The 16,226-nt window shown below is 42.2% G+C and overlaps 1 protein-coding gene and 1 long non-coding RNA gene across 4 annotated transcripts in view; one reads left to right on the forward strand and one right to left on the reverse strand.

The window, feature by feature from the left end:
* The window catches only part of FBN1 (fibrillin 1), a 158,934-nt gene extending 150,825 nt beyond the window's left edge, over nt 1-8,109 (reverse strand). Inside the window, exons 1-2 of one of the 2 annotated variants that reach the window (XM_030014786.2) lie at nt 8,017-8,109; nt 7,328-7,602 (exon numbers count right to left, since the gene is read on the reverse strand). In XM_030014786.2, coding sequence (XP_029870646.1) covers nt 7,328-7,497 — 170 coding nt within the window. In that variant the 5' untranslated portion in view covers nt 7,498-7,602; nt 8,017-8,109. Of the gene's footprint in view, nt 1-7,327; nt 7,603-7,765; nt 7,971-8,016 lie in introns of those variants that run through there. The other variant, XM_030014785.2, reaches the window with a different exon arrangement.
* A 153-nt stretch (nt 8,110-8,262) lies between these two features.
* On the forward strand, nt 8,263-11,068 carry LOC115341560. Of its 2 annotated transcripts, XR_003923443.1 has the most exons (3): nt 8,263-8,586; nt 8,738-9,003; nt 10,970-11,068. It is a non-coding gene; the product is annotated as an uncharacterized LOC115341560 (long non-coding RNA). The 2 variants fall into 2 exon arrangements; XR_003923442.1 differs by having other exon boundaries at nt 8,263-9,003.
* Nucleotides 11,069-16,226: the final 5,158 nt, after the last annotated feature.

The following is a 16,226-nucleotide window of genomic DNA, read 5'->3' on the forward strand; positions in this document are numbered from 1 at the left end:
AAAAACCCCAAACCTGAAGCGGGAAAGTCAGAATGGATGAGAAAACAGCCAAAGGAGACATCCACAATACAAGACCAAAGAACTACAAATATATTTTCCAGCACAGTGTGATGGTTAATCAGAAACACTCCAGGCCACAATTGTTCCATTCTACAAAAATATTTACTAAGTCTGGGGAGTAAGACCAAACTGACACACAAGCATCTATATCCTCTTCATCTTTATGGTTCAGCAAGGAGATGAAGAGGAGGAATGAGATGGAAGGTGACCTTATTGCAAAGCAAAACAGCTAATGATTAATTTCTTACTATTTCCATATGTATACATTCAAAGATCCCTAGCTCCTAGTCTTGTTTAAGCAGAGATAGCTTTCTATTAGCCAATGTCTACTACACTTCTACCAAGAGGAAGTTTTCCTGGTGATCCATGTGGCTAAACAGTTTGGGTCTTGCATTCTGGGTAGTACTATTCTAATAATCACAGGCTGCTGAGTCCATGAATGTATTTAAAGAGACCCTTGTCAAAACTTGTATTGAAGTTCATATGCAAAACACTGAAGTTTGCAGGATGGAAGATGAATGACAATGAAAAAAGCTGTCCTAAGTGAGCAGCACTGCTGAACAACACACCACAGGAAAGGCAAATAAGCATACAGGAAAACAGAAGCTGCAATTTTATTCAATAAGGACCACTGTAAATGAAGCTGACAGACGGACCGTCCCTGCCAAACCCTAACCCAGTGATCCTCCCATTGCTCCCAAATAAACTGAGCAGCCCTATGCTTACTTCAAGACTGCATCCTAAAGCCCAGTATAGCCCCAAAAGTTCTGGCACGGCACTGTGAAGTTGCACATACAGTAGTAGCTTATCCAGTTAACAAGGCAAACGTACCCAGATCAGACCGAATCTGGTGAACAACTTGCAGAACCACCACTGAACACAAAATGTATCCTGTGATGTCTAACAACAGGGGAGAAGTCTACTTCTATAAAACTTAAGTGGGCTCTTGATTGAGGAAAGTGCAGCTGTGGTTCGCATCCCAGCCACGTGCCAGAGGCTTCTTCTGCCTCCTCCAAATAACTCTCTCTGGAAACCTGCACTGCAACCTGCCAACAACTGTACCCTGCTGCAACCAGACGCACTCTCTGCAGGTGCTGTTCCTCCCCCCCAACTCTTTTATGTCTCCAGTTTCTAAAGACTGAACACCACCTGTCCCCCCTCAATGAACGTTGAGCTAAACACCAAAAGAGATCAGAAAGTCTCCAGAAAAACAACACCGCACAAAAGATTAGACAATTCCATCACAAATCCACGGAAGAAAATGATTACCTGGAACACAAGGAAAGAAACAAAGCACAATCCATGACATCTCTTGTCTTCTGAGTAAGAGCTGTAGCATAAATCTGTTTCTAACCTGCCAAGAAGTCACAGCCACAATCAGCCTTACACAGGACCCCTCAGGATGGAGAACAGCAAAGTACCTTCCTGTGATGGGACACGAAGTGGCAAACCCAATATGAAATTCTCCACTCACTCTGTACACAAAGTACAAACCCATCACAGGCCAGCTGTGACCCCATCCTGCAGCATCTGGGTCAGCATTATCAGGCCAGCCTGATACAGCCAAGAGCTATGCAGCCCTAAACAAACAAACAAACAAACAAACAAACAAGGGAAAGAAAGGAAAAGAATTCTATCCAATCCTGCCCTCCTGACCTTCAATGTGTCACCTTGGCAAAGTGGTGCTTGGTGACAGGAAACCTGCTTCATCTGAGTCCCCCAAGCCAATTTTACAATATTTCCAAAACAATCACATTTCATACAGTACATCAAGAATGTCGCTATACTGTTTATTGTAGCCTTTTTCCTCTGCTCTATTTGTGACTTACTATCATCAAATGGGAAAAAAGTATTTCTCTAATGTATTTGGGGGGGAATGGGGGTGGTGGTCTGATTCAAATTTCAAACAGACACATGGCACTTCAAAACCACTTGTGTCGGGCTACAATATAATATGAGAAAAGACCACTGGGGGAAGACTGGCTAAGCAGTTAGTAACAGAATCACATGTGCCTAAGACACTCACCAGTGAAAGGGAGACTACAACAGTATCTACCAAAAGTTTTAACCATAGGATGGTTTTTCACTGGCATGCCCAAAATGAATTGAGTCCTAAGTCTGCACTACAAACTACGCCAGCCCAGAACTCTATCCCCATAAATCATAAACCAGAATTGGGATTAAGGCCATGCCTTTTAAAGAGCTGGTATCTGAATGACAGGATTTGGAAATCTAAGTGGAGAGTACAAAGACTATGTAGGCCTGAAGATCATTTACTTTTTACTGTTTTTCTTCAGGCTGAAGAACAACATGGAACTAAAACAAGAATGCTAGCATGGGAGCTTTGCATTGCTACTGGCTCTGCTTAAAGCAATCCAGTGCAGACTATTGTCAGACAGCTTTCATTAAATGAATTTTAAAATTTCCATATAGTATTTGAACCAGTATATTCCAAGATGTAATTAAAACCTATTGTGACAGCCAGGGGAAGATATCTATAGGATCAGAACTGAAAATAATGTGTTATTCCCTCTTTAAATATTAACCCTTCAGCAAGTGTTAGTAACAGCTATTGCCAGCCACAGAATAGATTCTGTGCTGGCTTCTTGCTTGGTTCCATCTGCTTTCCCTCCTCCTCATCCATACACCCTGCTCCCCAGAGAAAGTCACACCTACATCAAATTGCATCATACAGTCCTACTGAAAGGAAACATGTAGATGAGACACTGTGCCAAGATCTATGAACTCATTTCACTCTAGAAGTAGACTTGCAAGGATAATGTAATAAGAAAAAAATAGTATCACAACCATCAGCAAATAAATTCAGAGAGGTGCAGAATCTTAACGCTACGTGTAGTTGCCAAGGACTTCAGGTCTTACATTAGGATGCACTGGCATAAAAGTTCTTCATCCTCCATATAGGCTTTACCCCGTAAGGCACAGAGGACTGGAAGGAGGCTGGCCATGCCACCTGGAAGCCAGGCGAGTGCTCAGCGCATCAGGTATTATAGCAACTTGCACGTATCTTTAATTAAGATTTTTATTCCCAAGTATTCAGGCTGCCTCCTGCTCACAGAGTGACACTGACAAGGTGTGGCACCAGCAGCTGGCCAGAGGTGTGCAGGCCAAAAGTGGTAACAAAAATGTTTGAGGTTTTTCGGTATAAACCAATATTTACCGGTACGGAAAGTCTCCTTTTCTTCAGCAGGCTTTTAGTGGTAAATATTGGTTTAAAACGAAAACCAGAAGCCTTAATTATATAGTTGAATACTGGAATTATGTTATAGATTTATAAGATTTATTTTATTTTAAGGGAGCAATCATGCATAAAAAGGGTCAAATCCAATCAAGTTTACTCAAGTAAGCGTATCAGTAAACCTGTGGACTTCTTTGGGAGGACCAAATGAAATTGGTCCAAAAAAACTCAATCCCCTGTTGAATAGCTTTAATCCAAGAGTTTTAGGAATCATTTTGGAGCCAACTATTCTGTTCCGCAATATTCACTATCATTTCAACTTAATAAAAACAAAGAAATTAAATCATTCTTGCACAAATGCATTTAATTAGTGTCTTAATTAGTGTCATGTCACAATTCAGCTATCTTGAAGAAATTTTAGTTCTTTTAAAATTTCTGCTGAGCTATTTGTTAGGCAAATAATTGCTTTCTTTGGCCATTATACTGAGAAGAGACTGATAAACATGAAAAACATTGTTTAAAATATTATTAAGAACTAACTGACTGATCCTCATTAGAGTTTGAGGTCTTTGTCTAGCATCATCAGAAAATGGGAAATCCCAATTAATTCTAAGATCTTTAAGCACAATACTTCTTGTACTCAGTCAAGTACCAACCAAATCACCAGTAATTTTTTTTTTTTACTTCATATTCAAATGATTGAAACACATATAAATGGTTGACTTCAAGTAAATATCATTTAGAAAGAACTTCCCATTCATGGCCAGTTTTGTAGGGTTTATTTCTTCAGAAGTTGATGCTGCATTCTTAGGTGTTTAAGGGGTAGCAGCATAACAGTTTGATGCCTTACAATTCAATACATTAACATTTGTGTTAACGTTTTGGGGATCCAGAGGATAAAAGTGTCTCAGTAATGGCTTATTATTTTAACTTGCTGAATCACAATGGATTCCAGCAACATTTCCATGAATGGAGAATCTAGTTATATTCTGAAATAATTACTGCCTTTATTCTGATTGCTTGCTGATCACTTAGAGGCACCCGACATTAGCACGTAAATACACATTGCCTTAGACCAAACACAGATGGCATTACAAGGACTTCATTGCTAATGCTTTCATAGCTGGACCAGTTTAAACTACACGAGCAGCAGGCTTAAGGTCTTAAAATTAGTACATAAGAGGCATTTCCAAATAATTTATAAAGTTAAAATATACTTCCAGAATCATGTTATATGTTCAGACAGTTCACTGGCATAAACAATGAGGCAAAGGTCACAAGGACAAAAGCAAACATCTTCTGCAATCAACAGCTTGCAGTAAAAAATGTAAGTGGGAAAAATCACAAGAATTGAAACAGATCTTAGGCTTCTTCATTTTAACATACAAGACCAGTATTCACACAGAGACTAACCTCAATACCTTTAAATGCTAAAAGACTTTCAATAGTCATTGTAATCACACAGAAAGTCTAAATGCAAAGGGTTTTCTTTAAAAATGTGTCTCCATGCTCCTACAATCAGAGCAAGAGTTCATGGCAGAAAGAAAAAAAGTCTTAGTCAACTACAATAACATGAAATTAAAGTTCCCCAGCATCTGTTATGACTTGTATTACAACTCTCAGATTCCCAAATGTATTTGTACTGATGAACAAGTTAAAAAAATAGTATGTCTTCTTGTAAAATCGTATTTTTAGTGTTTTAGTCCTTCAATAACAATGAATTCTCCTTGTCTGATGTATATACAGTTCCTGTACATTCAAAATATGTTTTCCATCTGGCTTTCCAAAGAATTAGTTCCAACCTTGTCTATTAAAATGACAATTCTTTTTATTCATATTGTACAGTACAGTACCACACCTAAGGAAGCGCTCACAAGTTCTAAACTGGAAATATCCAGCAGGATTCACCCAACAATGATCAAGATGACTGTGTGTTAACAATCTCCTCCAAGCAATTTGGGAACTCTACACTCAGTCTCAAATGAGAGTTACAGGAAAAGGTCTGACAGGCAACCAAACTAATAATTTGGTTCGTCTTTACTGTATCTCAGATCATCTGGCAAATTATTATATCCTTGTTAAGAACCTGCTTCCCAAGGGCACTCATTCAGATTTGTAATATTCCAAATAATTGACCAAGACATAAAATACAAAAAATTGATATTGCCATTATCTCTAAATTTGCAGATTACTGAGCAGATATGTAACTCATAGATAATACACAGTAAAAGGAGGAATCATTGCAAAGTACATAAAAAATGGAAGGCTTCAGTTAAACATAAAAATCAACTCATAAGATTAAATACTTACCCTATCCCATTTTAGATTTCAAAAATAATTAACACTTGAAATATCATCTCTCAATGCACTATTATTACTGTCTAAACAGCACAGTTTTAGAGCAACGGTTACATTCACCAAAGAAATCTTAGCCTCAGCTAACATGCCTCTAACACCCACCAAGTCCATCAAGTCAGCACACGTGCTAGATGGCATACTCTGTCCCACTGATCAGAAAATGGTGTTTGTCAGTTTGATATTAACTCAGAGTTCTATAATGAGAAAGTTGTTTAAAACTACCTGAAGAATAAAGGCACTTTCTGATAAATATTTTTCCTTATCATCTTTTGTTGTGCAATTAGTCCTACAAACTTTACTACGTGTCCTCCTCACCTCCTAGTTTTTGTTACAGGAAGAATCTACTTTGTCCAACTATTTCTCTTGTGACAAGGTATAAGGAAATGAAATAAGAGAGTCTGACCCTACAAAATCAGATCCTTGAAAAACAATACCGACAGCTTGCATCCATTTTTGCAGCATGGGGACCTAAAAACACAAACCTTTTCCAATCAGGCAAACATAAAAAAAAGCCAAGATTGCAAATCTGAATATAAATAAAAAGTACTACACAAGTATGAGGAAGTTAGCAAGGAATTAAAGCATATTCAACAAGGCCTCTAAAAATGAAGTTGTAACAGCTCCTTTTTGAGGAAATCAGGAAAAGAAAGAAAACAGCTCGCATCCCTTACTGAGGCATAACTATCTCCATATAGTTTTTGCTACATTTGCCCTCTGCCTGATGAGTGAAAAATCTGGCTACGGGCTGAAAAGGTGCATTGGAAGACCTGAAAAAGGAAACCTCTTTTTTCTTCCAGTATTGCAAGCTTTTCACCTTTACAGTGAACTAAGCTTTCAAATGCATACACACGCAATGCCTTTCAGCTGACTTAACTATTTTGCATTGGAAAGGTGTAGCGTTAGAATCGGTAAAACAGTTTGCCTTACACAGATTTACCCTTTAAAAAAGCCACTCTGCTAAGCATGTACCACAACGTTTCGTAATGATTTTAAACTCTTGTACGCTTGGGCTCACTCATATTAGTACTAGATAGCTCTGATACCAAAAAATGGTCCCTATTCTTCCCCCCTGCCGTCCCCAGGTCACAAGGAGCACCAGATAAGCAGACAGTCCACTTGAGCGCAAGAGGAGATGCGCAAGTTTAAGGTGGAGATGAAAGAGGACAGCTAATGGAAAGGGCATACACTCCGTGGTCTCTGGGCCTCGTCGCTACTCTGCTTTATGCCAAGCAGAAATACGGGACGCCGGAGGAACGCACGAGCCCGCAGTGTGCCTTTAGCTACGTCCTTCCTAGAAGCTAAATGAGCAACCTCCGAGCTGCAGCGCCCCATCCTCACGAAGCATCACCCACCCAAAGGCGAAGTAAGGCTGCAGCGCGCAAGGGACCCAGCGCCCTGCCCCGGGGACAGCTGCGGGGGGGGGGGGGGGGGGGGGGGGGGGCGGGAGGGCGGCGGGGCTCCGCGCTCCCTGGCCCCGGCGCTACCCCGGGATGCTGCGGGCGGTGTCCGGCGTCCCCCCAGCCCAACCTGCCCCTCGGCAGAGGCAGCCCCAAGGGGGGGGGGGGGGGGGGGGGGCCGGGGAGCTCTCCCACCCCCGCCAGCTCCCACCGCAAAAGGGCAGCGGCTACGGATGCGCACACACACGTATACAGCCAGATCTACGCCCGCTCCCCGCACGGCGGCACCCCGGGAGGGGCCCGGCCCCGCACCTACCCTTTGAGTGCGTCGTGCCCGCCGCCGCCCTGCCCTCGCCTCTTGGCCCGGCTGGCCCGGCTCTCCTTGGCGCTCACCCCCTCGGCGTGCCCGGCGGCGGCGGCGCCCGCCTGGGACGCCCACAGCACGGCAACTCCCAGGGCGATCCCCAGCAGCCGCCCCCGCCACATCGCGTCCCCCGAGCCCCCGGGCTGCGAGCGGCCGCCGCCTCCTCTCCGCCGCCGAAGTCCGCCGGTCCCCGCCGCCCTGCCTCCGACCAGCCTCTCCAAGGCGAGCTGCGAGGAGAGAAAAGGGGAGGGGGGAGGGTTAGGGACCGAGGAAAAGCGGGCGCGGCCGCCCCGCGCCCCCGGCCCCCGGCCAGCCCGGCGCTAGCCCGCCCGCGGGAGGCGGCGGCCGCGGGGGATGGCGAGGCGCTGCCCGGAGCCGCGCGGACTCTACCTTCCCTCCAACAGCATCCGCGGGGGCTGCCGCGCCCGCCGCGGACAGCCCGCGGCCGCCGCCACCGCTCCCGGAGCCGCTCCGGGGCTGGAAGCGTCTCCCGGGCATGAACCCTTCCCGGCTCCCTGAGCCGGGCACCGCGGCGAGCCGCGGCGGCTGGAGCGCGGTGCCCGGCCGGGGCGCGCCGCGGGCAGGGAGCCCCGCGCCCAGCCCGCCCGCCCCGGGAGAAGCCCGCTGCGAGGGGCGCGCACCCGCTGGAGCCGCCGCCGCCGCCGGCTGCCGTTCCCGCTGCTGTTCCAGCTGCGGCCGCTGCACCCACCGCTGCTCCAGCTGCGGCTCCAGCTGCCCCCTCCCTCCCTCCCTCCCTCCTCCTCCTCCTCCTCCTCCTCCTCCTTTTTCCCCTCCTCTCTCCCCCCCCTCCTCTTCAAGTATCGCCCGCGCAACACTTTCTCGCGAGAGAGAGGTGAATAAAAATGTCCCCCCACCCCCGAACCGCCACCCGGGGGGCTCCGGGGGCGCTCGGCGGTGCCCGGGCGGCTCCCGGGGCGGGAGGCCCCTGGCGAGCCCCGCGGCCGGTCACCTGCGGCAAGCCGCCGGCCCGGGGCTGGAGCGGGGGATGCTCTGCCCCGAGAGGCTCGCCGGGAGCGCAGGCAGCGTGCGGTCCTGCCCAGGAGGACGGGGCTCTGCCGCCTCCCTCGGCCGCGGGGGAAGCCGCGGCCAGGCAGCGCTGCCTGCTCAGGTTACCCCGCGGGTCCCCCCCCCCGGCTTACACGGAGGCAGAAGCATTAGCATCTGGGCTAGTCCTGATGCCGAGCAGCGAAGTGCGTAACACAGGATTGGGGGGGGGGGGACTGAAGGAAGTGGACGCCTGTGCCTCCGTCTAAAAATACATACATGTCCTAGAGGTGCAGCGTTTTGCACCTATGTAGCGCCTTACGAAAAAAACTTAGTAGTGTCTGTTTCCCTTATAAGGAAAAACAGCAGCGGTGTTGGCTTTACCTTAGAAGCTGCTGCAGAGCGAGTAAGGCGCTTTCTAGCAACTAGCATGGCACAGACACCGACGCACCGAGCTCTTCTGTACATACTCCTCAATCTCTACAGCCAGCTCCAGAACAAATGCATGCCTCATCCTCATCAAGGAAAGGAAAAAAAGCCCTGCAGTTTGTACTTATGCTTTTGGGTTGATTTAGAAATCCTGAAATCCTGAAGAAGAGCAAACCACTACCACCCCTTGAAAGGTAGAAAGTTTTAATACTGAAATAATTCGGGGTGGGGGGGAAAACAGTTAATAGTCAGAGTTCAAGCCCTCAGATTGTGTACCCCACTCAAGTAGCTCTGTGCCGAGATTATCCCATTTCAACATACACAGAAAATAACAAAACAAAAAAAAGCAAACCTATTAGACTGAAAGTAAATGATATTTATGCTGCTCTCCACTTATAAATATCTTAGCAGAAGTGTTGGATTTCCTATTTTGCAGGTATTTTCAGTTTTTGTTAGTTTCAGGCAGGTACTGATGGTGAATGGTTCTGTATTATTGAACTGATGTTGCAAAAGCTCAGGTGCACAATTTTAGAAGCAAGCACCTGACCACCCACCCACAGCAGCTGCCAAACCACCCTGCCCAGAGATAAATGCATGGTGCGTCATGTACCACTAATACTCTATTAGGAAAAAAGGAAGTACCATGTAAGATTTCCTAGGACCAATCTCTGTTTACAGCTGAAATGCAGTGGTGACACAAAGTATGATAGATACTGTTTGAAATACATAGTTTGAATTGGTTTATAGCGGTTTTTATATTATGTATATAAATATGCATTATCCTTCTAAATGTACATAGAAGTATTTGAACTAGTACAGGAAATGCTGTATTTGTGTGTGCCCACCACAATAACAGCATTGTAACTGTGTGGCTGATTTTTATCAAGAGAAGTGGTGGATTCTGCAAATTACAAAACAGTCATTTGATTTTGACAATTCCAGTGTTACTGTTTAACAGTTTAACATGAAAACTTTCAGACAGACACTTAATACACAGGTAAAATGTAGATGTGCAATAAAATACTATGAGATATTGGCACAAGGAAGAAGTAATGGGATTCAGAGTACGGCTCTTCAGTGTGTCTGAACAAGGCTCAAGATAGTGGTGGTATAAGGCTTGAGTTGCTATTTTGTAACTTGTACAAAATGAATCAAGGGAATTAACTGCAGTTCTGCAGGGAGAGTATTACTGATTTGCAGTTTGCACCATACAAGTAGATATCAGAGGTTTCGATAAATGCAAAATGTTGATTTTCCTGCTACAATCCAGATGGATAAATAGGAATTTGAGTTTTCAAAGTTTTTCTTGTTTGTCTGCCACATAAGCAGAGATAAGATTTTTTTTTTCATGCCTATGCTTGTTGAAGAGACAATATAGCATCGTGTAAAGGATTTTGTATTTCTTTTGCAGTGGCAAATTAAAATTTGCTCAAAAAAGAAAAGAGACCAGGATAAAGGTGGTAGTAATGTCCCTGCTATTAAGAAAGCCAGGACATGCAGTACATTGATATACAATTCTCTTCCTTTATTCTCATCTATGTGTACAGCAAAATCTAAACATTTATTTAGTGAATATAGAAGGTAAATATGCTTAAACCAAACCACTGCAAAAAAAACATTGCCAGATATTTACTAATTATGTTTATAATGCAAAGATAGAATTTACCAGTAAACAAAAGTGAGTTATGAAAGGAATTCTGGAGTACTATTTACTCAAACATTCTTTCAGTTTCAACATTTTCTGTTTGAACTGCTTTAATTTTCTGGATGAGCTACCAGAAAAATATCTAGTCTGTGTCACAGGTTAGTGGGATGATCTTCTCATATCTTCTAGGACATTTCATGATGTATTATTTGGGATCTTGCATGGTTGCAGAAATGTGGATTACACTATATGAAGTAATGTTACATGGTATGTGGGCTGTCTGTTAATTAATCTAGTGAAATATGTAGCATATCATCAACCTCTGGTGTGTCATTTTAAAGAATATGCTTATATATTGGAAGTACTTAAATTGTTGAAAACTCTAAAATAGTGCCCACCTGGGTTCTCAAACCACTAGAAAAATACACTGGTACAAGCAAAAGACTTAAAACAACTTCTGCTCTCTGCTGCTGAACAGATCTACTAATAAGGGTCATCCACACGTTTTCCCACAGCCACTCGAGCCTTTGCAAACATTTGGACTCTGAAGAGCATCTAGACAAACAGATTCCTATACGGCCTCCAAAACTCATCCACTCAGAAGTTTCACTCAAGAAAAAAAACAAAGCAGCAATCCTGATGATCCAGTTGATCACCATCTCCCATGACAAATAAAAAGATGAACCCTTAGATTAACCGAGATCCAGAAGCTCTGTGATATTTTAGCTCCTTGATGAAACCCTGGAATCAAACCCAGAAATAAAAGACACCAAGAACAAGGCACATAACATCATTGCTACATGTATAGCAGAATTTGCCATAACACATAAGCAACTATTTTTCCACAATGCTGATTCTTCCAGATGATTTGGAGGATCTTATAGCTGTTTCTTGGAGGATGTAGATGGCATGGACTGTGGTGCCAGGGCCCAAAATCAGGGAAGGATAATTATAGGTAGACTGATTATATCAGGGAAGGATAGAGAAGACTTTTGCAGTCAGGTATCAGCTTGAAAGCAATGATCCTAAATATTTACATAACTGCACACACTTTTTAAATCAAGTCCAGTACATTCCTCTAGTAAGATATATGCTCCTAGCTAGCCATGCCTTAGTGCACCTCCCTGTGCTTATCAACATCATGTACATAAATCATTTTATACAGTGGCTAAATTATTAAAATTTAACTGATTGTCAGAGAAATACCTGTTTGTCCTGCTTTTCAACATTCATAAAAACATTGAACTGAAGTTTCCAGTGCTGCTGATCTTTGTGTTCAGCAGCAGTGATGCTAAGTACTGGTCTCCCTCCTTCCTGGCCTTTATCAAGCTGGTCCTCTCTTCATCTTACGCAAACGTTCCTTCCTCTCCTCCTGTGGGATGCTTATCAGAATATTCATATTTTAGACAAATTGTTTTGAAATGTTACAAACAAAAAAATCTTATCACTGGAAGTACTGTGATAGAGTTGGGACTTCATTTCTTTAGGTTTTTATTTCAATTTATATGAACTTTTGCAATAATTGTATTTTTTGATCTGTAAATTTACTCTGACCCAAGTGAGCAAAAAAAAAGTATGTCCATCTTACATATTTCTTTATTAAGAAAGCCTTGATTATGCCAATGAAAACAAATAGTGTGGGAAAGTTTTAGTGTGTGTATTTTTTAAAGTACATTACAAGCACAAACAGTAATTGCATCCAGACAACCAATTAACTGGTTTAAATATTAAAAAAAAAAAAATAAAAAAAAATAGGTAACAAACTAAACCAAACTATCACCCATTTTTCTTAATGCTGTTTGGTCAGACAAGCTGTGATAACTAGCTATCAAATCCACTAACAATAGCTTTTGGGGGACAAATTTAACTTAAGACTTTTACTTCATTTTTACAAATGGTTTTATTTGAAGTTTTCATCTGTCAGCTGAGCTTATAATGATGGAGGAAGAAATCCAACCTACATTAGCATATAATTCCATAATTTGTGATACTGTGCAAAGTGTTGGGGTAATATTTCTGTAATAGCATAAGAATTAAAAGAAGGTCTCTCTTGGCTCAGGCTTTAGTGGCCTATGTGCTTCTGGGGAAATTCCAGTATTTTATCTCAGTTGTATCCTAGATGACCATAAACCTATTACATTTTATAGGGATTCAGAACACATCTCTCCTATTTATGCCTGTATGGAATAGTTTTAGCACAGAATTTATGTTGTTTTAAACAAAACAATTCCTTTAATTTTTAAGACCAAGGCAAGTTTTGGTATCACACCACCAGAAACTGTAGAAGTCAAACAAGAATTGGATTTGTCCTTACTAAGATCTGAATGAAACATGTTTTTAATCCTCTAAAACACCTGGATTCTTCAGTATCAGTGACAAAGAAAGCATGAGGCAACTCAAGAGATGCTGAATTCAGATACCCCCTTCTAAGTACTATTTTTAGGAAAGTTCTGTACCACATTCGTAGCTATTTTCTTTTCTAAAACTAGGTCTCATTTTAAATCCCTCCTTACCTAGTAAGAGTGAAACTGTTATACTACATCTCCATTTATTAAAGACGTGAGATTACATTAACAGAGTTATTCATGGGGGTGCTAAAGAAAAGACAACTAAACCAGAAGAAATCCTATTACTTTTATTCTGTCCTCCAGGAAGGGGAAGCACAACCTATTTTTTGTAAGACGTGTTGAACAGAAATACAACTAAAATACAGTGGAATGGATTTTTATTTTTTTTTAAATCCTAGTCTAATACAATACATATGTTGACATATTTAATTCTACGCGTACAGCTAGAAAACCTAAAGTTTAACAATAGCAATTGTTTCTTTGATTTAAAAAGAAAAATTTTAATCCAGCCTTAGTGAAAGAAAAGGAAATACATATACTACTACCTTCTGTCAGCTATAACCCTGTCAAATTTAATGGGAACTTTGCTAGAGTAACAGTTGCAAGCCGAGTTTCCTCAATCTTACATTTGTCCCAGATGAGCCTTTAAATCCCACCTGTAAACTCAGAAGCAAAGAGAAACAAATTTCATGGCTTAGCTTGAAATGCCAACTGCTGGGTGAATTTTCAGGCTAAGACATTGAGCAAAACAGATACAACTTTTTATTAGAATTAATACATTCCTAGTGGGTGAAAATCAGTAACTAGGAGCCTCTTCTTGTAGCTCTCGTTTATGCAGAACTCCCTACTGACTTGAACAAAGACAGCTGAATCAGGCCCTACATTCCTTCAAACGTTGTGTCAGCAAGGGATTGGGTGTCTCTGCCTCTGTTTTCCATCCCAGTGTTCCTCTAGCTATGAGATGTCTTGGTTGATAGGGAGTTGCCCCATGATGCAGTTGAAATAATAAAATAGGTAATAAGAGACTAGGGATTAGACTCTGAACCCACCACATTCCATTTGCAAGGCCCTTCCTTTGAGAAATAACACTATGAGAGCATTGCATACAGCTCTCAGAATCAATGATGAATTTAGGTTGGAAAAGACTTGTGGAGGTCACTTGGTCCAGTCCCCTGCTCAGAGCAGGACCAACTTAGAAGCAGGCTGCTCAGGCCCTATCCAGCTGAGTTCTGAATATCTCCAATGATGGACACTCCACTTTTCTGGAGTAACCTCCTCATCGTTTTCCAACTCTCATTGTGATTAATTTTTCTTAATACTTAGTAGGAATTTCCGTTGTTAGAATTTGTGCCTGTGCCTCTCATCCTACCACTGCTCACCAACCAGAAGAGTCAGGCTCTATCTCCTCTATGCCCTGAAAACAGCAGTAAGATCCTCCTTAACCTTTGCTTCCTAGGTTTGGATGAACCCCCTCCTCAGAGAGCACTGCCTTAGCCCCTAACCATCCTGGTGGCCCTCTGCCAGGCTCGCTCCAGGTGTCAATGTTTTGGGGGTTTAGGGGGGGGGGGGGGGGTGTTTGTTGTTTTGGTTTGGGTTTTTTTTGTACCAGGGAGCCCAGAGCTGGATACAGCTGGATGCAGTTTCTCAAGTACCGAAGGAGGGGAAGAATCACTTCCCTCCACTGCCCAGTTACACTCCCACTAATACAACCCCATATGCAGTTGACTGCCTGCACTGCAAGGGCACACTGCTGACTCACGTACGATCGTGATGAGTCTCCAGTCAGTGAATAGTTCAGTAAAGCTCTGATCTGCACTTTCCTTTATTCAGTAACTTTCCAAAGGCTGACTTCATTTCCTCAGGTTTTCTAGGTACCAGTAAATTAAGTGAGATCATCTCATCTAGAGTCTGCGATTTCTTACTGGGTATAAAATCATTTGGGGATTTTTTTATTCCCACCCACCCCACCCCCCATCTGTTGAAAGTATTAAAATTTACTTACTGAGAATCACTGAGGGGTTGTTTTATCAGGTTCATAAGTTTCAGCAGCCAGTCTTCATTGCCTCAAAATGCCTATCAGGTGCAAGGTCTTTTATACACCACACTGGGTAGAACATGATCCATTTAACAATGCATACATCTTTAATACATTGCATACATCTTCAATACATTGCATCTTGCACTTACTTGGGTATATGCAGTCCACAGAAGTCAACAGGAAACTTCCTACTAACCTTAAGATTATTTTGTTTCATTATTAGCCCCTTGTCATTTATGTATTGGCTCAACTCACAGCAAGCTGACTGTGTCCTAAAACAAATAGCTATAAAGCATATAAATAATGCAAATAATCAGGTTGCCATTCTTTATAAGGAAACAGAAAATAATAATTGCAGTTAATTCAAAAACATATTCATTTTATAAGTAACCAAATTAAGTTAAGGAAGCTATTTTGAGTAGGAAGTTGCAATAGATTCCAAATACTATGGCTCAAAGTGGGAATGAGAAGGGACAGGAAGAAAGCTCTGTAAGTTTTGGGGCACTTTTTAAAAACCTTTTCTTCTTCCCTACAAGGAGAATTAAGATGTAGGGATAATTTAAAATTTATTACTTAGAAGCCTTGAAATGTGAGTAACTTTTACCAGTGTTTCTAGTACAAATTATTCAGATTACAATTTAAATGGGGGAAGCAATTCTAATATTAAAAAAGAAAAATCTTTAAAGCCTTTTTTAGAAGAAAAAAAAAATACTGCCTCTAAAACATCCCTAATGGTTTGCAAGTTATCAACACCAGATCCACCCAAAATTGCTATTACTGTGATGAATGGGGTGGAGTTCAGAAGAGATTGGTCTGCTACGTTTCTTTCTTAAAGGGACAGGTTTTGACACTTTACAAATTTTAAATAAAAATGTTGAAAACTGTTTTTAGCTTTGTGAACTCCTTTCAATACCAAAAAGAAAAAAAAATACCCCATAACTTCAGACGAATAAGAACAGAGGTCAAACAGGCACACAGTCAGCAGAGGAAATGTCATCTGACACCCGTAAGGGAGAGCCAAGGAAAAATACTCATGGGCAGGAGATGCTTGGGAAAAAGGACATCTACATCTATCTGTCTATAGATATATGGTTATATAGTAAGACTGACTTTTCCCACTCCTGTTCATCAGTAAAAGGAAGGAAGTCTAATTTTATGGATGAAACAGTGGGTGATGTAAATAAGGAGATTCATGCTGCCTCTTCAAGATAAGGAAATCTTTCAGAGGCTCCAGTCTGGGATGCATTTTATGATAAACTATTAGGAAAACATAGCTGCTCTGCACTGCAATGATCTGCAGAAACTTCCTTTGGCACTACAAGCCTAGTCCAAAGCCTGAGATAATTTTTTTCCCCTCCACTTATTTCAGTGGACTCTAGAGCATGC

This window comes from Aquila chrysaetos, chromosome 5 (assembly GCF_900496995.4).
Source record: "Aquila chrysaetos chrysaetos chromosome 5, bAquChr1.4, whole genome shotgun sequence".
NCBI lineage: Eukaryota > Metazoa > Chordata > Aves > Accipitriformes > Accipitridae > Aquila > Aquila chrysaetos.